The following is a 20,900-nucleotide window of genomic DNA, read 5'->3' as shown; positions in this document are numbered from 1 at the left end:
TGCAGAAATATATTGGACCACTTAAAATTTGATTAAAAAATCTATTTCGTCTCTGTTTTGAATTTGATGCTTTGGGGATACATTGATCAGTCTCTATTTTGACGGTTTTAACGAGTTTTCTCGATCAAAACACCTTCATAATATTTACAAATGCTAGTTAATCAGTTTTATCTTGCTTTATAACGTTTTCTTTTAAAAATATTTGTAATTGAAAAATGTACTATTATGATGCATACATTTGGGGGCAAAAATTAAAATAATTGCTAAATAGTTTGAGCTAGAAAATACAAATGAAATTTTACCTTAACACATTCATCTAGGCCCTCCCACTATATCAATTTTCATTTTTCCTTCAAAGTAAACCATTTGATAAAGTTTCTATCCATTTGTCCAATACGGGCTTACTCTCTGAAAATGTCCTTATTTCCATCTGTGATCTAAGTGAGGATTGTATTGTGATGTTGTGTATATTTTGTGTGCACAATTAAAGTTTATTTTTTATGTGTAAAACTTGTGATTCGTCAAGCAATAAGTGCTCTTCACAGTGATCAAGTGTTGTGCCACCTGATTTCATCGGATGACATCAATTAATCACCGTGAAGAACCAGGCAAAGGGCAAGGAATATTGAAAGAAGGTAGTGCCGAGAGCCATATTGGATTTTTTTCGTGACGTCACTGTTGCCAAGCTGTCGAAGGTTTATACTGATAGAACTCAAATTTCAAAGTCAAACTCATTAAAGAACTAAATTAAAATCCAATTTGATTCGGATTATGTTGTAAGGCCGATAGTTGATTGTGTTATGAGGTTTCTTTGTGTTTAATAGACTGCATTGTGTATTATTATTGAATTTGTTATTGAATGCACTGTCATGCTCTATGTGAAACAAGCGAAAATAATAATTTTCCCCTTTCAAAAGGTCTGATTGGTAGTTTATGGCAGTGCACCTCATCGTCATGATTTGAATCTAACATGGTGTACCATATGAATTTCTAATTTAGAACAATTGACCCCAATAAAACCATTGCAACTTTGGTTTACTAAATTCCAATAAAAGATTGTGGTTGGATTCGAAAAATATTAATTTTGGTTATTTTATTTTATCAACGATTCAAACCTAACTGATTTCAACATTTATAAGCAAAATTTTGAACTAATTATCAAGTTTTGTCAATTTGAGTTAGGATACCTCAGCAACTTCAATCGTCTGAATTAAAGCAAAACAACTACTACATTCCACTTTTTTAGTATCAGTCTTGAAGAATAATAATATTTCTAGAATTGTGTGCCTTCAAAGTTGAAAAAATCTTCAAATTTTTATATTTGCTAACAAAAAAGGAAAAAAATTCAAATAAATTCACAGATTATTGGCAACAGTGACGTCACAGACGGTACTAATACTAAAGCAAGGCTGCCTCGGCACTACCTCCTTTAAATATTCCTTGGGCAAAGGGATCAAAATTTGCCTATTGTGGACTGCTTTGGATAGACCATTTTTTACCGTCGCTAAGTATCTTTATGTTATTGTCTTTTTGTGTGCGTCTGTAAACGATCATATCTGATCGCTGTCAAAGTGTGTAAGCGAGCGGCCAGGCCGTCTCGATTGGTATGCAAGAGATTGTATGCGTGGGGATGGATGAATGCGCGAGAGTGAGTTCCGCGTTGTGTTCTCAGTGCTGTGGGAGAATAACATCGACGGATGAACAAGTTCTCTGTTTTGGTAGTTGTAAGAAAGCGTTTCACATCAGCTGCTTATCGCACGCTGTGGGTCAAAACTATGATTTGATACGAAAAATAAAAATTTTTGTTTTTGTGTGTGATGAATGTTTGGACAATTCTAAGGTGGACTGTGATATTAATAATTTGGTTGGTATGATAAATCATATTAATGATAAAATCGATAATATGAATAAGCAAATGATAGTTTCTTCAGATTTGAAAAAACAGATTCAGAATATTGTGCGTGATGAAATGAAACCATTTTCTGGACCAGCTTCTAATGATAAAGGTGAAGTTGCCAGGTATGCCTTACGTTCGAATTCCAAAAAAAGAAAATTAAGTGATAACGAAAAAACGCCAACATTAACTTACGCTAGAGTCAAATGTTTTAAGTAAACAAGTGGCATATGATAAAAATTCGACCAAACGAGATATCGTAGCTAAAAATGACAAAATACAAAATGCTTCATTAGCTAAATTAGAGGAAACAGTTCGTTTGAAACCAATTAAAGAACAGAGTGTGGATGTAACGCGTAAAGATCTGAAATCTTCGTTAGATCCGGTTTCTTTGGGAGTAACCTCAGTTCGTTACATTGAATCAACAGCGGAAGTGTTGGTGAGATGTGCTTCAAAGGAAAAGGCACAGAATTTCATGACACACGCTTTGAAAGTTTTGGGAAAGAGATATTCTATAGAAATAAAACAACCAGCAAAACCTAAGATTAAAGTAGTGGGATTTGCAGAAGAAGATAAATTTGATGATGGAAAGTTTGTCGAATTATTTAAAAAACAGAACAGCTTAAATGACTCTGTAATAAAGGTGGTTCATATTGAAAAAAATAAGAAATGGAAGCATAATCCGATGATTGCTACTGTGGAAGTTGATTCGGAAACTTTTAGTGCTTTGATTAATCGCGGTAAAGTAAATATTGGCTGGGAACGTTGCAAAATTTTTGAAGATATTAATGTTTTGCGTTGTTATAAGTGTTGGAATTATGGTCATAAAGCTGAATTTTGCAAAGAGTCAACTCGTTGTGCTAAGTGCGGCGAAGGTCACGATACAAAAGAATGCAGTGCACAATTTGAAAAGTGTATAAATTGTATTAATTTTAATAGCACAGTGAAGCTAGATTTGCAGAAGCAAGTTGATATTTGCCACCCTGCATGGAGTTATGAGTGTGAAATATATAAAAGAAAAGCCTCTAAGGCAAAAATGTTCATCGATTACGGTAAATAGCAATCAAAATCAGATATTTTATATTTAAATGTTTGCGGCTTGTTAAGTAGCTTCGAGGAAATTTGCGTAGTGGCTCAAGAATTAAAGCCTAAAATTTTAGTGCTAGTTGAAACCCACTTAACGGAGGATTTGAATTCTAATACTTTGGACATAATTGGTTACACCATGATTCACTGCTTTTCGCATTCAAGACATACTGGAGGAGTATCAATGTACGTACGAAATATGTTTAAAATCGAAATTTTATTAAATGCAGGTGTTGAAATGAACTGGATTCTGGCAGTCAAACTCAATGATGGAAAAAGGCAAATCTTTGTTGGAGGAATTTATCATTCTCCGAGTGCAAGCGATGCTCGGTTTTTAGATATTCTGGAAAATAGTTGGCTGAGTCAAACTGTTGTAGACGAAATTGATAACATCTTCTGTGGTGATTATAACATTAATTTCAACAATGAAGCAGAGTGTAGGGATCTGAAACGTGTCATGGAGGCATATGGTTTTCGATAAATTGTTATGGAAGACACTCGAATCACGGTATCCAGCAGTTCTAGGATAGATTTGGTGTTCACAAATGTGGAGAGAGCCGAGGCGAAGATCGTTCCTGATTTTCGGGTGTCAGATCATGAGACTATAAATATTGAAGTTGGATTTGGTACTAATGATGGTCTACCTAAGATCCATCAGATTGTGAATGATTGGAGTCAGTATAACAACATTGTATTTCGACAGCTTCTTGAGGCAGGTTTGCCAACATTGGAATGCGCTGACTTTAATGAGTTGGTAAGACGTATCGATGTTTTATTGAAAGATAGTGTTAATGCACTTGTTCGTAAAAAAATGGTACTCAATGGTACTGAACGTGGTACTAAATGGTACTCCAGAAGCCTAATTGAAATCAAAAGACGTAGAGACAAACTTTACAAACAATTCTTAAGATCAAAATGTTCAAGGAGTTGGCAAAATTACAAAGTTGTGAGAAACGAATATTCGCGAAAATTAAAAGAAGCTAAAAACCAATCTATCCAAGATGAGTTGGAGAGAAACAAATCTAATGGGAAACAATTGTGGAAAACAATAAAAAGGTTGATGAAGTCAAATAGTACCAAGACAGATTCAGTCACATTCAACGGAGTTGAAGTCAAAGACGAAAAAGAAATAGCAGAGAAGTTCAATGACTTCTTTATTGATAGCGTCATGGAAATTCATAACAGCATCCCGGTAAGCTCTAATGGCTACGTGGATCAGAGTATGTACAATAGTGGAGAATTTCACACATTCGAGACAATAAGTAGTCAAGATTTTGACGAAATAGTAAACGATATGAAACCCACAGCTGGTATCGAAAATGTCTCCTTAAAAATTTTTAAGGATTCGTTGCTGGTATTAGCCAACCCGTTGAGAAATGTTATAAACACGAGTCTGCAGTTAGGAATAATACCTAAAACGTGGAAGTGTTCTACTGTAGTTCCCATTGAAAAACAGAAAAATGCACTAGAGGCGACGTTATATCGTCCTATAAACATGTTAGAAATTCAAGAAAAGGTGCTAGAATTAGCAGTAAAACAGCAATTCTTACGCTTTATTGAGGGTGGAGACATATTGATTGCTGAACAGTCTGGATTCAGGAAGCAGCATTCAACTGAATCTGCAGTTAACTTGATACTTCGAAATTGGAAGATTAATATTGAAAACGGAAACTACATAGTGGCTGTGTTTCTAGACTTCAAGAGAGCATTCGAAACTATTGATCGGTTACTACTGTTAGAAGTGTTGGTAAAAATTGGCATCAATGGTACGGTTCTGAGCTGGTTCAAAGATTATTTGGAGAATAGAATGCAACGAACAAAATATGGTTCATCTTACTCGCGATACAGAGAAAATAACCTAGGAGTTCCCCAAGGAAGTGTGTTGGGTCCCTTGTTATTTATATTGTACATCAATAACATGAAAATGTGCTTAAATCACGGCCGTCTCAAGCTATTTGCAGATGATTCCGTCTCCTATTGGAGTGGAAATGACCTAGAACTCGTTGTACAAGAAGCAAATGCTGATTTGAAAAATATTGCGGATTTTTTGAAACACAGAAAATTATGTCTAAATCTTGATAAAACCAACTGGATGATTATTGGAAATCGCAAAATAGGAGTAAGCCCTAAATTATTAATCGATGGTTGTGAGATCGAAAGGGTTCGTCAAGTCAAATACCTAGGAGTACAAGTCGATGAAAAATTGAATTTTATAGCTCACATAGACTACACAATCAAAAAGATTGCAGTGAAATATGGTGTACTTTGTAGAGTAAGTAGATATATGACTTTCTGGTCGAAAATAATCTACGTTAAATCTGTTATCATGCCACACTTCGACTATTGCGCTACAATTTTACTACATGCATCTGATACACAAACAAAGCGCCTACAAAGAATTCAAAATAAGATCATGCGAGTAGTGATACGATGTAATCGATACACACCAAGTACATTGATGCTCGACATACTTCAATGGTTGTCAGTGAAACAGAGAATTGCGTATAACAGCTTGATTTTTATATATAAAATGAAGAACGGAATGTTACCGGCTTACTTAATGGACGGTCTGCAGTACGGCAACGATGTACCTACAATACGAGAAGAGCCCATGATTTCAGATTACCGAATACGAGAAAGGAAATGACAAAACGATCAGTTTTCTACAACGGTCTAAAAATGTTTAACAGCCTGCCGCAAAATATCAAAGACAGTTCAAACATAAACATTTTCAAGAAACTGGCAATACAACACGTTAAACAGACAATTTGAAATAATGACTAATCCTAAAAAGGATCATATGCTTGTGATGAAGATCTGGCGAAATACCAGATATAAATTTGTACGGTGATGGACATACGCGGGAGTTAGACAAACAAGTCGTACAGAATTAGATAAAATAATGCAAACAAAATTATCCATAGGATAAACTGTCCCTCCCACTTCTAAAGAAGCGTATGGGGTGGAGGAAGGACCCAATTGGGCCTGTGGGTCCATCACAAAAAAAAAAAAATATCAAAAATTTATCATTGTTAGACTATAAAAATAGCACCTCTTTTAAGATTTATAGCTCCTAGAAATATCTAGTGACAATAAATCTCTTTTTTTGCATCTAAAACAAACCATGGTCGAACAATTGCAGTAAATAGTGTTTTTTTTCCTCATTTGATAAGTACTTTTGTTCCCACGTTATAAGAGCGCGCGCTACTTGCATATGTGCGTGTAATTGTTCGACCATTGCATTGTTTGTTTTAGATGCAAAAAAAAAATTATTGTCATTATTTCATTTTAAGCGACTGCCATAAAGGCTTTTCCTCAGAAATTCGTAAAAATTGCTTGATCTTGTACGATTTTTTTCTCATCTATGTTCTGTAAGAAGACACCAACACGCGGGTTGAAGCAGTAATTATGAGAATCCGCCCAGTTAGCGTTATTCACCATCGAACCAAAACAGTTGAAGAAATGGTACATACCATTTATCTATCATATAGGACCCTTCATTGTCTTCATCCTTTGAATATTACGTCTAAACTAGGGTTACCATACAAACTCTTTTAAGAGTACAAGTACCTACTCTATTTTGATCGAAAAATGGGCGTACTCTTCTTTTAATGAAATTTTACGAAGTGTACTCTTTTTCATGAGAGCCATTCAGAACAAACAAATTGTTTGTTTTTGTATATGAAGTGTGTTTACCAAATCTTATACAAGAAATTCGAAAGAAACACAACTTTCAAAAACTTTAAATATATACCTTACCTAAATATCCCGTATTCATGAAGGCATCATGGAATCAAAATTTACAGTGAGTGCAATAAGCGCCTTTGAGTATGCAATAAATCCCCGAACAGTTAACAAAGCGAGCACAAAAGCAATATACTCGAATGCTCGTAGCGCACAAATCTAACAAATTGTTTGTTCAAAGGAATCACGCACCTAAAATTTCCTTTTGAAATCAAGTATTTTATCGGATTTGATGTGGTTTATCAGCATAACCATTAAATACTTCTATTCCTTCCAATAATCAAAATAGGAATGTTCAGTCTATGACTTTTCTCTTTTCATTAGTTAAAAAAATTAGAATATTTATAATTATTTTAAAAGTCATACCTAAGCTTTCGGGGTGTTTTTCTGAGCGTATTCAGGATGGGCAAACCCGGGTATTTTTACCCATAAATCTGGCAAACTCAGAGCATTGGATTTTAAAATTTTAAATCAAAAACCGGGCAATATCCAGAAAATCGGGTCAAAATCCGTGCTTTTCTCATGTAAATTTTAGCATAATATTTGATTAGTTAAGGGGGGGGGGGGGGGGGGGGGGGGTAGGGTCTAACGGGTAAAAAAAACATCATTTTCACGATTTTTTCTAGAGCTATCGTTCAAACAAAGGTATTCAATTTTTTTGCATTATAAAAAGCATTGCTAAAAGAACATTTAGTTATTTTTTCGAAGAAAAATATTGAAAAATGAGCCGGTGACGGAGCACTTTCGAGGATGCCTTTTAAAAAACAGGATTTGCGGTGGACACTGTATCTCAGCACAGAATCATCTGAAGTTAAAAAATCAGAGCAAAATATTTTTAATAGATGTTTTTCTGGACCCCAACGTTTTTATTTAACTTAAAAAATTGTTTATGGGATTTTTGTGGCTGTTTGAAGTAAAAACTACGATTTTTCACGAAAAAATCCGCCATTTTTTATCTGTAAAATCTCCCCAAAGTAAAAAAAAAACAAAAAAAGAAAAACGTTGGGGTCTGGTTTTTTTTATGTCGAAAATATGCTCCAAATTTGAAAAGAATCGGATAAGTAGTTTTCAAATGACGATGTCCACGGACTTTGAAATTGTGCTTTCGAGAAAAACGCGTTTGAAGTTTCTGCTCTTGCTTTCTTGCAGTATTAGATAGGAGGAGATAAAGGTCCATAATTTCTTCAGTTTTGCTTCAATTGACTTGAAAATTTGACACAACATTCTTGAAATGTTTTACAATAAGAAAATAAAAAAAATAAAAAAATCGATTTTTTGAAAGTGTTAGACCCTAACCCCCCCCCCCCCCCCCCTTAACCTTTTTTTTTTTTTGTAAATCCTTTATTTGAAACGGCTCATACCTTAAGGCTTTAAGGAGCCAAACTCGTTTTTTTTTTAACAATTTATTTCTTAGCTTAACACTTTTATTTTTGAGGAAAAGAGAGATAGAAAGGGAAACATGAAAATAAAAAGATTCATAGGCGAAGATCGATAGCTTTAAGGAAAAGATATATTTCGAACATGTAGTCCAAGTCAAGCATAGCCAGCACATCTCTCACCGGAACGTTGGGTGGCATTCCTCGGGCCCGAAGGGAGTCTATAAAATTCGTTCTGGCGATAAGGTGGACCTCACACGACCAAACAATATGCTCGATGTCATGGTAACCTTGGCCGCAACCACACAAATTGCTGCTAGCAATGTCAAAACGATAGAGTACCGCATCTAAGGAACAATGATTGGACATGAGACGGGAAAATATACGAATAAAATCCCGACTCAGGTCCAATCTATTAAACCAGGGTTTAAGGCTTACCTTTGGGATAATCGAGTGGAGCCACCGACCATCCTCATCCTCGTCCCATTTGCGCTGCCAGTTGACAAGAGAGTTTCTTCGAGCCAAATAGTAAAATTCGCTGAAGACGATTTCACGTTGATACGTGTCGCCTTCCATCGCTCCCACCTTTGCCAGAGAGTCTGCCTTCTCATTACCCTGTATCGAGCAATGAGAGGGAACCCAAACAAAGGTGATGATAAAGCGACATCTTGTAAGAGCACTCAATATATCCCGTATCTTCTCGAGGAAGTACGGCGAGTGCTTTCCCGGTTTTATCGAGCGCATTGCTTCAACAGAGCTCAGACTATCCGTTACAATAAAGTAGTGCCCAACTGGCCTTGAAGCGATACTGTCCAAAGCCCAATGAATTGCTGCTAACTCTGCTATGTATACAGAGCATGGTGACTCAAGGCTGTAAGAGGCGCTAGATATTTCGTTGAACACTCCAAATCCTGTTGATTCCTCTATAAGTGATCCATCAGTAAAGAACATTTTATCAGGATCGACGTGTCTATATTTAGCTTCGAAAATTCTTGGAATCAGAAGTGGACGATGTGGATCCGGGATTCCACGAATTTCCTGCTGCATAGACAAATCAAACTGGACAGAAGAATCATCATAGTCTAGGCTACAAACACGAGCTGGAGAATACGAAGAAGGGTTTACCTGCATTGACATGAGGACATGGTATATAGACATAAATCTGGTATGAAAATTTTGCTCAAGAAGCTTTTCAAAATTTACAATCACCAATGGGTTCATGACCTCACACCTGATGAGGAACCGGAGTGATAATAAATTGAATCGATCTTTTAGTGGGAGTATTCCTGCCAAAACTTCGAGACTCATGTTATGCGTTGTTGGCATACTGCCCAAAGCGATGCGAAGACAACGGTATTGGATACGCTCGAGTTTGATGAGGTGAGATTTGGCAGCTGACTGGAAACAGAAGCTACCATATTCCATCACTGAGAGAATGGTTGTTCGATACAATTTTAAAAGATCTTCTGGATGGGCTCCCCACCAGGTGCCAGTGATTGATCGGAGAAAATTGATTCTTTGTTGGCATTTTCCTTTCAGATACTCAATATGGGCCCTCCAGGTACACTTGGAATCAAACCAAACCCCAAGATACTTAAAACACCTCGATTGAGTGATCGTTCTGCCCAGGAGTTGAAGCTTAGGTTGAGCTGGTCTATGTTTCTTAGAGAAAACAACCATCTCCGTTTTCTGAGGGGAAAACTCAATCCCAAGCCTCAAAGCCCAGGAAGACAATCTGTCTAAAGTATCTTGTAAAGGTCTGTGCAGATGAGACTCAGTAGATCCTGTGACAGACACCACGCCGTCATCTGCAAGTTGTCTTAGAGTGCAGCCTTCAGAGATACAACTGTCGATGTCACTTACGTAAAAGTTATACAAAAGTGGGCTCAAACATGAACCTTGTGGGAGGCCCATGTAAGAGGTTCTTCTAACTGCAATATCTCCGTGAGCAAAGTTCAAATGTTTCTCACAAAGCAAGCTGTATAAGATGTTGTTCAATAGAGGAGGCAGACCTCTGGAATGCAACTTGTCTGACAACACCTCTATTGAGACTGCATAAAAAGCTCCCTTTATGTCTAGAAACACTGAAGCCATTTGCTCACGTTTTGCGTACGCCATTTGTATCTCTGAAGACAGCAAAGCAAGACAATCGTTTGTCCCTTTGCCCCTTCGAAACCCAAATTGAGTATCTGAAAGGAGACCATTTGCTTCTACCCATTTATCCAAACGAAACAAAATCATTTTCTCCATCAATTTGCGTATACAAGACAACATCGCTATTGGACGGTACGAATTCGCATCGGACGCTGGTTTTCCAGGCTTTTGGATAGCGATAACTCTCACTTGTCTCCATTCTTGGGGAACAATGTTGTTTTCCAAAAATTGATTAAATAAATTCAACAAGCGAAATTTGGCGGCGTCCGGAAGGTTTTTCAACAAGTTGAATTTGATTTCATCAATTCCCGGAGCTGAATTGTTACAAGAGAGGAGGGCAAGTGAAAATTCGACCATCGAAAAGCTGGAATCCAGACCACACCTATCTGGAGGCACATTCCGGATTATTTTTTGTACAGGTGTAGAATCTGGGCAGACTTTCCGTGCGAAGTTGGATATCCATCTATGTGTATATTCTTCACTTTCATTTGTAGATGATCGATTGCGCATGCTTCGTGCCACTTTCCATAAGGTACTCAAGGAAGTTTCCCGTGATAAATCGCCCACAAAATTCCGCCAATACGCCTTCTTTTTCCCTTTGATTAATTTTTTGAACTGATTTTCAAGGGTAACATAAGCATCAAAAAGGACGAGAGTTCCATATTTCCGAAAATCTTTGAATGCTTTTGATTTGTCCTTATAAAGCTTGGAACACTGCTGGTCCCACCATGGGTTTGGAGGCCTACGAGGAACTGATGAATCTGGGATGGGTTTTGTTTGTGCGCAAAGTGCACTTTCATGTATCAAACGTGAAAGAAAGTGGTACTCCTCTAAAGGAGGCAAAACATTCATAGAATCGATGGCTGTTGTTATTTCGTCCGAGTACTTTTTCCAGTCGATGTGTCTTGTAAGGTCATATGTCATATTCGTAGAATTCGAAGAGCTGACCCCATTGGTGATTGTAATTTTGATAGGCAAATACCCCCTTAACCTTATTTAAAAAAAAAAAGAAATGGATCTCTTTAAAGGAATTTTTTTCCATTGAGATCCTTATCGTATTCTTGTTTAATTATAGCATACATTTCCTCGCACTAAATAATAAACTTTTGTGTTCTCATCATGATTAAGATGTTGTTCGCGTTGAAGTTTCTTTGTTTTGCTGCCAGACGTGCTGAGAACAGTAGCCTCCATTACCAGGGGGCTCAATTGAGCCTTTTGGTGTGGGGGAGTGTGGTGGGCCGCTACAAAAAAAAATCAAGCGAAAAAGTAGAAAATGAACACATGAAAAAATATTTTTTATTGAGTCACATCAGCGATGTTCAATTCAAATTTAAAATTTTAAACCTACACAAAAATTTGCTCATGACACATTCCACGGTGACGTGAAATCGCTTTTCCGGACTTTTTGGAACTGTTGTCATTCTAGAAGTCAACCAATTTACTTCAAAATGAAAAAAATAGTAGCAAACGGTCGCAAATTAAATTTACTTCAAAAAGAAGATAATTAGGCCATTAAAAAGTTTAAGTTGTTTGTGATGTGATTGATAACTTTTGTGACGTGAATTCACGCTAGAATTGGCCATTTTTGACTTCAGTACATACCACTTCCATTTCTTGTTCTCTCTGTGGGAATAGGACATTAGTGTCTTCAAACAAATTGTAGAGAAAACAATTTCCCATAATTTGGTGTTCCTAGCTTTTCGATTGAACAACAACGAACGAGGTCTCTTTTAAGTTGTGACGTGAATTCACTCTGTTAAACAGATCAGGGTAGTGTAATGAATTCACGTCACGAAATTTCAAGTTATTCTGAAAAATTCTTTAGAGCCTTCAAATTTTATGTACACTTTTAAAAATCATATTTTGTTATTCTAACTTGTTAAATCATCAATTTTCAGTATCTTTTGCCTAACTTTTTCCTCATTTTGACTGACCCTTGAATAGCAACATATTGAGGAATCGCGTTAAAATTACTGTTTCTCACAGTCTTTATTTGAAAAAAAATCACAAAAAAAAATTTTTTTAATTCTTTTTTAAATATTTTTGTTTTTAATTTAAAGATAACGAACAAATTGAAAACTTAACTAAATTATGTTCGATTTGTAAAAATCCGACCATCTGGAGGGTCTAAACAGCTTTCAGAGCATTTTTATCTTATAAAATTTTTCAACATATAGAATTTTGTGACGTGAATTCGCTCATTCGCGCGGTTGTAACCGATTCCAACCGATTTCTTTAAAATTAAGTGTTTCAGAATCCTCTCATCATTTTCAAAGAAGTTCTTATTTTTTATTGTTTAACAATGTTAAAATTTTCTCGTAAAATTATAAAGTTTGCTTTTTGTGACGTGATGTCACTCATTGGCGACTGTTTTTGTTTGCTTTTTAAAACAACCCCATTTGATATAAAAAGAAGCAGTGTTTGTTGGCTTCAAAACATATTAATTTTTTTTTCAAATCAATCCATTTATTTTAATTAATTATTTATTAAAAGTTTTCAACATTTACACTTTTTCCAACAAAAAAAAAATGATTTTCAAAATTATATAACATGTTAAAAATTTTTTTTTTCTTTTTTCGTTGGTTTTGTGTGATTTGAATTACCAAAATTATTGACAAGTTTGAGATTTTTTGATACGCTGTTTCTCGTGTATTTAGGTGAAACAAGCTCAACAAATTTTACATTAAGTAAATAAAAAAGGTAGTTTTGGTTTGAATTTTGCTTAAATTTTGGATAAATCCGGGCATTTTTCCTCGATAGCTGGGCCATCGAGCCAGACCGGGCTTTTTTCTGGAATGTTTAATCATATCTTTTACTCTCAACGAGTTAGCCGTATTTGAATGACTTTAAATTACTTTGTTTCTTTTTTAAATTTTATAGGGTTTTCATTACTCTTTTGAAATTTTTTTTTCATTGTATTCTTTTTAGCATTACGGGATATGGTAACCCTAGTATAAACGAGTTTGGATCACCGCCGGTTGTTGTTTCCTCTTTAAGTTGACATTTTTCGGTAATTGTCGAATCAAATAATAACAAATTCTTCAACGTTTCGGTCTACTGTACTTTTTCAGCCATCTTAAGAAAAGAATTGTATCGCCGCGTGTTTCCGTAACGACTGTTTTATTTGATTTGAATCCAAATTTGAAAATTTGAGAAAATTTTCATGGTGTCCATTTGAAAATTTGAGAAAATTTTCATGGTGTCCATTTGAAAATTTGAGGAAATTTCATGGTGTCCATAATTCGATTGAGCCCGTTTGATTATTCTATAAGGTTAAAATGCGGCCGCCTGACTGCCAGATGTAGTCTTAAGTATCACGTGAGCTCATTCCAATTTTACAACAGGCCTTCTTAGTATATGAAATTCAAGGCAGTTTACCTTTCGGCACAACTGTGTTCACACAGGCGATCCATCCAGGAGCTATTCGATTCTGGGCGAATAGATTTAAAAAATAAAGAGATACATAGCTTAGAATGTCTCCTCAAATGAACCTGGCATAATCGTGCAATGCTAGCTTGGGAACCCGCCTAGTAAGACCCTGTGAGCTTCAAAGGACGATTTTAAAAATGCCGAACAAGTGAGACGAAGTCAACCGTCAGGCCTTGTTAAGCAGCGCAAATTATTTTTTCAAGTGGATTTAGAAAAAAAGATAGTCAAACGGGTCTTGAAGAATCGCACAAAGCGTGGTTGAGGACAAAATAGATAAATCTTAGTTAAGGAGAAAACCAAACAAAATAGATATTGATGGTAAAGATTTTTTTTCTTATGACTGGATAATTTGAAAAAGCGCTGGCCTAAAAAATGCTGTGCATGTTCGATTTTCTTTGAGCGAGCTAGTCGGCCAGGCTAAGATCGTTTATCTGTATTATTATAATAGCCAAGCTATAGATATATTTTAATTCATTTTACAGGTTCTGGTAATCAAGACACACGAATGGGGTCCGAATGCTTGGGCTCCCTACAGCAAAGCCATCCTACTGATTCGGGATCCGGAGAAGGCCATCCTGGCGGAGTTCAACCGACAGAGCGGTGGCCACGTGGGTTTCGCCTCACCGGATCGATACCGTCGAACCAAGGGACGGTGTAAGTTTTACTTGAATTTGAAGTTTTCATCAATATTCAAAATTATTTTACTTCATTACAGATTGGACGCAGTTTGTGAAAAACAAACTCTGGGCTTGGGAGCAAACCAACCTGTCGTGGGCCAAGAACTTCACCGGTGAAGTAAAGCTCATTTTCTACGACGATCTGGTGGAAAATGTTGAAGCAACTTTACGAAGTATTTTGAAATTTCTCCGATTTCCAATCGATGAGGTAAATCGAATATTGAAATTGAAATTATTTTTTCATTGATAAGCTTTGAAATCTTTTATCAGGAGCTTTTGGCGTGTGCACTGTCACGAAAGGAAGGCATTTACAGGAGAAAGAAGCGAATTCTACAATTCGACCCATACAGTCCAGCGATGCGGGTGACCATCGATGAAAAACGTGCTGAAGTCTACGCAGCTCTCGGACGTTTCGATGCCCACTAATGAGCAAATCTCAAATAGTCAAACAAAAGTTAGAATCTCAAATTCTAGTCGCACAACAGGATCCAGGAACCATAGTTGCCACAAACACAAAATGAAAGGAAAAAAACACGCACGGTTTTCCACAAACAAGAAACCGGAACCATTTCTAGTCATTAGACCAAAAAGTCGCGCATATAGGTTAAGGTCAGAGTTTTCCATGTCTCTAACCGTGAACTGCATTTCTTATTTATAAATAGGTTCGATATGCTTCCAAATGCCCTATACTTCCAAAAATTGGTTTTGTATGAATTTTGAACGAAGTTTCCGTTTTTAAAGGCTTAGTAAATCAATGCTAACGATTTCAAACCAAAAATAAACTCAAGTTACTCAACAACAGAAAACTCGCGTTACTTATTAGTATCTACTCCTTAGTCATGTGATTTAGTATAAAAACGTTTAAGGAATTAGTGAAGTGAAACAATTTCCAAAATAGAAATATTTTTACCATATCCAGTCAACTTGTAAAGGAAATTTTATCAAACAAACAACATGCCCTAATGATCTTCTATAGCAACGCAAAAAGAAACGAATAAGAACAAATGAAAACAAAAATTTAAAACACACAGTATCGTAGCCTCTAGAGAAAGTTGAAAACCTGTTGAGATTTCGTTTTAGGAACACAGAAATCAAACATGTACCATTACTCGAAACTACGAGCTAAACATATAGGGTAGGGGAGAATGAGGATACTTGATCCCTGGGGATACTTGATTCCTTAGCTATATCTCGAAACTGGAATGTCTTACAAAGATCAAATGTTCTAGAAAAATGTGGCAAAATGAGCAAAATAACAATTCTTGTAGTTTAAATTTTTTTAACAAAATAACTGTTTGAGTAATTGAACTTTGTTTGAAAAATTTCACAAAATGTAACTTGAAGATCTTTTTTCATCACTTTAAAATGTTCCTTACATGGGAAAATTATGAAAAAAATATTTGTTCCAATGTATTAATCGTTCGAGCGTAAAATGAACTTCATAATGCCATATTTTCAAAGCAATGGAAAACTCTCAACTTTTTTCAGAAAAAGTTTTCTAAAATGTTGATTATGGGTACAATTGATCCCCTAGAGTTGGGTACAAATGATCCCCTAGAGTTGGGTACAATTGATCCCCCTTCCAAACGGCATATTCTTCTTCTGAATTGATCGTTATGATTGCTGATTACGAAATTACTAATATTTATCCAAAAACTAATATTTATCAAACAATTGTCTGAAGAGAAGAGCAAAAATAATTAATTTTCTCTTAATTATAATAATAGCGCCTTTAAGTATGCAATGTTATAAGCGTTGAGACCAATTTATAGAATTTTCTTCTTATGTCTACTATAAATTGTGAAATGAGAAAAAACATGACCAAAATAGTCAATTAACATTCTATCTTGGGGTTTTGTTAGATTTTTAAACAAGGATTAGGGTTTCCTGAATAAAAGATCAAGCCTCCTTCAAAAGGGGATCAAGTCTCCCCTAACTTCAGAAAAATCGCAATTTTTTTACTCCCACGAAAATGCTTCTAGTTCATCAACGGGTTCAAGTATCGTTCTAATTTTTGGAGCATAGAAACTTGAAGTTACAAGCTGTCAGAAAGTGTCAAAGACGGCGAGTTGCTAATTTTTTCCAAAAAGATATGGTGAAAATAAGAAAAGGGGATCAAGTATCCCCACTCTCCCCTATAGTTTTCTATTATTTCGCAACAAATAACACATATACCTATACTATAGAACACAGAAAATTCTTGTAACAGGATGTAACGAAACAACAAAGTTTATAGTGACCAGTTTAAAAAAAGTGTGTTTGTTCCAATGTAAAGTGACTCTAGCAGCAAATAAAGAAAAAATGGAAACAATTACGAAAAGTTACTGTGTTTTAATTTAATTTGTCCTTCGAAATACATCAGTAGGGGAGAGTGAGGATACTTGATCCTTGGGGATACTTGATTCCGTAGCTATATCTCGAAACTGGAATGTCCTACAAAGATCAAATGTTCTAGAAAACACAATACTTAAAGCTCAAAAAATTTTAATAAAATAATAGATTGAGTAATCCAACTTTGTTTGAAAAATTTCTCGAAATGTGACTTGAAGATCTTTTTTCATCACTTTTAAATGTTCCTAACATGAAAAAATTATAACCAAATTTTTTGTTCCAATATACCAATCGTTTGAGCGTAATATGAACTTCATAATGCCATGTTTTCAAAGCAATGGAAAACTCTCAACTTTTTCCAGAAAAAGTTTTCTAAAATGTTAGTTATGGGTTCAATTGATCCCTAGAGTTAAAAACGGTATATTCTTCTTCTGAATTAATCGTGATCATTGCTGATGACGAGATTACTTATATTTACCCAACAACTAATGTTTATTCAACAATTGTCTGAAGAAAAGGGCTATTATAATTAATTTTCTCTTAATTATAGAAAATAGCGCCTTTAAGTATGCAATTTCATTAGCGTTGAGACAAAGTTATAGAATTTTCTTCTTCTGTCAGTTATAAATTGTGAAATGAAATAAAACATGACCAAAATAGTCAATTGAAATTCTATCTTGGGGTTTTGGGATCAAGGATCAAGTCTCCTTCAATAGAGGATCAAGTCTCCCTTAACTTCAAAAATATCGCAATTTTTTACTCCCACGAAAATGCTTCTAGTTCATCTACGGGTTTAAGTATCGTTCTAATTTTTGGAGCATAGAAATTTGAAGTTACACGCTGTCAGAAAATGTAAAGGGTGCAATTTTTATAACAATAATTATTATTATATGATTATTAAAGTTATCAAACATGAGCAGAGCAACAATTGAATAAATGTTATTTTTTGGATTTTCGAGTTATTGCATTTTGATTGACAAATTTAACTGACTGTCATGAACTTCATAGTCCCATGTTTTCAAAGCAATAGTAAATTCTAATTTTTTTTTTAAGAAAAATGAATGAATTCAATTGATCCCTTGAGTCCAAAAAGATATTTTTTCTTCTGACTAGACCTTGATCATTGCATAGCACGGAAGTATTAATAGTTATACGAAAACTAATATTTATTCAATAATTTCCTGATAAAAAGGACTCAACAAAGTGATTTTATCTAAAAATTAGAAAAAAGCGCCTTAAAGTATGCAATGACATACGGTAGTAGACAAACTTTTAGAATTAATGTTTGTCTGGCACTTATTAACTTTGAAATGGGAACAAATAAGATAAAAAATATTCATTGGAACTTCTATCTTAAGATTTATTCTTAATTTTTGCCTTTGGGCATTCTGAATAAAGGATCAAGTCTCCTTTAACTATCACTTTTTTCGTCCTACAAAATTGCTCCTAATTCAATTAGAGCTTCATGAATCGTTCTAAATATTGGAGCTTATAAATTTGAAATGACACGGTGTTAGAAAAGGCAAAAGATTGCGAGTTGCTCGATGTTTCCAAAAAGACTTGATGAAAATAAGAAAATGGGATCAAGTATTTCCATTCCAGAAACAAAACAATACATTTTTTGAAAATACGTACTGCGAAAAAAACAAATTTTTTGTAATTTTTGTAATGTTTGTAATTTTGTAATATTTGTGTAGTTTTTCTTATTTTTGATATTTTTGTAATATTTATAATTTTTGTAATTTTTCAAAAATTTTGTAATTTTTGTAATTTTTGTGATTTTTGTAATTTTTGTAATTTTTGTAATTTTTGTAATTTTTGTAATTTTTGTAATTTTTGTAATTTTTGTAATTTTTGTAATTTTTGTAATTTTTGTAATTTTTGTAATTTTTGTAATTTTTGTAATTTTTGTAATTTTTGTAATTTTTGTAATTTTTGTAATTTTTGTAATTTTTGTAATTTTTGTAATTTTTGTAATTTTTGTAATTTTTGTAATTTTTGTAATTTTTGTAATTTTTGTAATTTCTGTAGTTTTTGTAATTTTTGTAATTTTTGTATTTTTTGTAATTTTTGTAATTTTTGTAATTTTTGTAATTTTTGTTATTTTTTGTAATTTTTGTAATTTTTGTAATTTTTGTAATTTTTGTAATTTTTGTAATTTTTGTAATTTTTGTAATTTTTGTAATTTTTGTAATTTTTGTAATTTTTGTAATTTTTGTAATTTTTGTAATTTTTGTAATTTTTGTAATTTTTGTAATTTTTGTAATTTTTGTAATTTTTGTAATTTTTGTAATTTTTGTAATTTTTGTAATTTTTGTAATTTTTGTAATTTTTGTAATTTTTGTAATTTTTGTAATTTTTGTAATTTTTGTAATTTTTGTAATTTTTGTAATTTTTGTAATTTTTGTAATTTTTGTAATTTTTGTAATTTTTGTAATTTTTGTAATTTTTGTAATTTTTGTAATTTTTGTAATTTTTGTAATTTTTGTAATTTTTGTAATTTTTGTAATTTTTGTAATTTTTGTAATTTTTGTAATTTTTGTAATTTTTGTAATTTTTGTAATTTTTGTAATTTTTGTAATTTTTGTAATTTTTGTAATTTTTGTAATTTTTGTAATTTTTGTAATTTTTGTAATTTTTGTAATTTTTGTAATTTTTGTAATTTTTGTAATTTTTGTAATTTTTGTAATTTTTGTAATTTTTGTAATTTTTGTAATTTTTGTAATTTTTGTAATTTTTGTAATTTTTGTAATTTTTGTTATTTTTGTAATTTTTCAATTTTTGTAATTTTTGTAATTTTTGTAATTTTTGTAATTTTTGTAATTTTTGTAATTTTTGTAATTTTTGTAATTTTTGTAATTTTTGTAATTTTTGTAATTTTTGTAATTTTTGTAATTTTTGTAATTTTTGTAATTTTTGTAATTTTTGTAATTTTTGTAATTTTTGTAATTTTTGTAATTTTTGTAATTTTTGTAATTTTTGTAATTTTTGTAATTTTTGTAATTTTTGTAATTTTTGTAATTTTTGTAATCTTTGTAATTTTTGTAATTTTTGTAATTTTTGTAATTTTTGTAATTTTTGTAATTTTTGTAATTTTTGTAATTTTTGTAATTTTTGTAATTTTTGTAATTTTTGTAATTTTTATAATTTTTGTAATTTTTGTAATTTTTGTAATTTTTGTAATTTTTGTTATTTTTTGTAATTTTTGTAATTTTTGTAATTTTTGTAATTTTTGTAATTTTTGTAATTTTTGTAATTTTTGTAATTTTTGTAATTTTTGTAATTTTTGTAATTTTTGTAATTTTTGTAATTTTTATTTATTTTTTGTAATTTTTGTAATTTTTGTAATTTTTGTAATTTTTGTAATTTTTGTAATTTTTGTAATTTTTGTAATTTTTGTAATCTTTGTAATTTTTGTAATTTTTGTAATTTTTGTAATTTTTGTAATTTTTGTAATTTTTGTAATTTTTGTAATTTTTATAATTTTTGTAATTTTTGTAATTTTTGTAATTTTTGTAATTTTTGTAATTTTTGTAATTTTTGTTATTTTTTGTAATTTTTGTAATTTTTTTTTATTTTTTGTAATTTTTGTAATTTTTGTAATTTTTGTTATTTTTGTAATTTTTGCAATTTTTGCAATTTTTGTAATTTTTGTAATTTTTGTAATTTTTGTAATTTTTGTATTTTTTGTAATTTTTGTAATTTTTGTAATTTTTGTAATTTTTGTAATTTTTGTAATTTTTGTAATTTTTGTAATTTTTGTAATTTCAGTAATTTTTGTAGTTTTTGTAATTTTTGTAATTTTTGTAGTTTTTGTTTTTTTTTTGTAATTTTTGTATTTCAAATGCAAGTTGTATTGTACGTGCCAAAAAATTTTTGAATACGTTTTTTGCAAAAATTCGCGACAGTAAACTACGTGTTGCACAGAATCAACATAACAACGAAATAAGGTATTTTCGTTCCTCAAACTTTAAAGCTTTGTTGAAGCTTTTCTAACTTATCATTTAACGCCTTTGGGCAGGCTTCGATATAAAAGTTCAAAAACAAGCTTAGCTAGCTTTTTAAAACTGATATAAATGAAGAAAATCAGTAACACAAAGTTTTAGATTTTCAGTGCCAAAGCACAAATTGCTTCTATATATAGAATTTTACTACTTTAATTTTTTTAATTAATTTTACACTCAAGCAAGAACCGATTTTTTTTACTTT

At 32.6% G+C, this 20,900-nt stretch overlaps 1 protein-coding gene across 3 annotated transcripts in view; it reads left to right on the top strand.

Moving 5' to 3' along the window:
- Positions 1-16,669, top strand: part of LOC129754742 (WSCD family member AAEL009094) — a 140,799-nt gene extending 124,130 nt beyond the window's left edge. For all 3 annotated transcript variants that reach the window (XM_055750959.1, XM_055750958.1, XM_055750957.1), the window contains exons 5-7: positions 14,166-14,337; positions 14,399-14,568; positions 14,631-16,669. In XM_055750959.1, coding sequence (XP_055606934.1) covers positions 14,166-14,337; positions 14,399-14,568; positions 14,631-14,786 — 498 coding nt within the window. In that variant the 3' untranslated portion in view covers positions 14,787-16,669. The remainder of the gene's footprint in view (positions 1-14,165; positions 14,338-14,398; positions 14,569-14,630) is intronic.
- Positions 16,670-20,900: the final 4,231 nt, after the last annotated feature.

The sequence above is a fragment of the Uranotaenia lowii genome, chromosome 3, assembly GCF_029784155.1.
Source record: "Uranotaenia lowii strain MFRU-FL chromosome 3, ASM2978415v1, whole genome shotgun sequence".
Taxonomy (NCBI): domain Eukaryota; kingdom Metazoa; phylum Arthropoda; class Insecta; order Diptera; family Culicidae; genus Uranotaenia; species Uranotaenia lowii.
The sequence above is the reverse complement of the archived record's forward strand: the minus strand, read 5'-3'. Positions and strand labels throughout refer to the sequence as shown.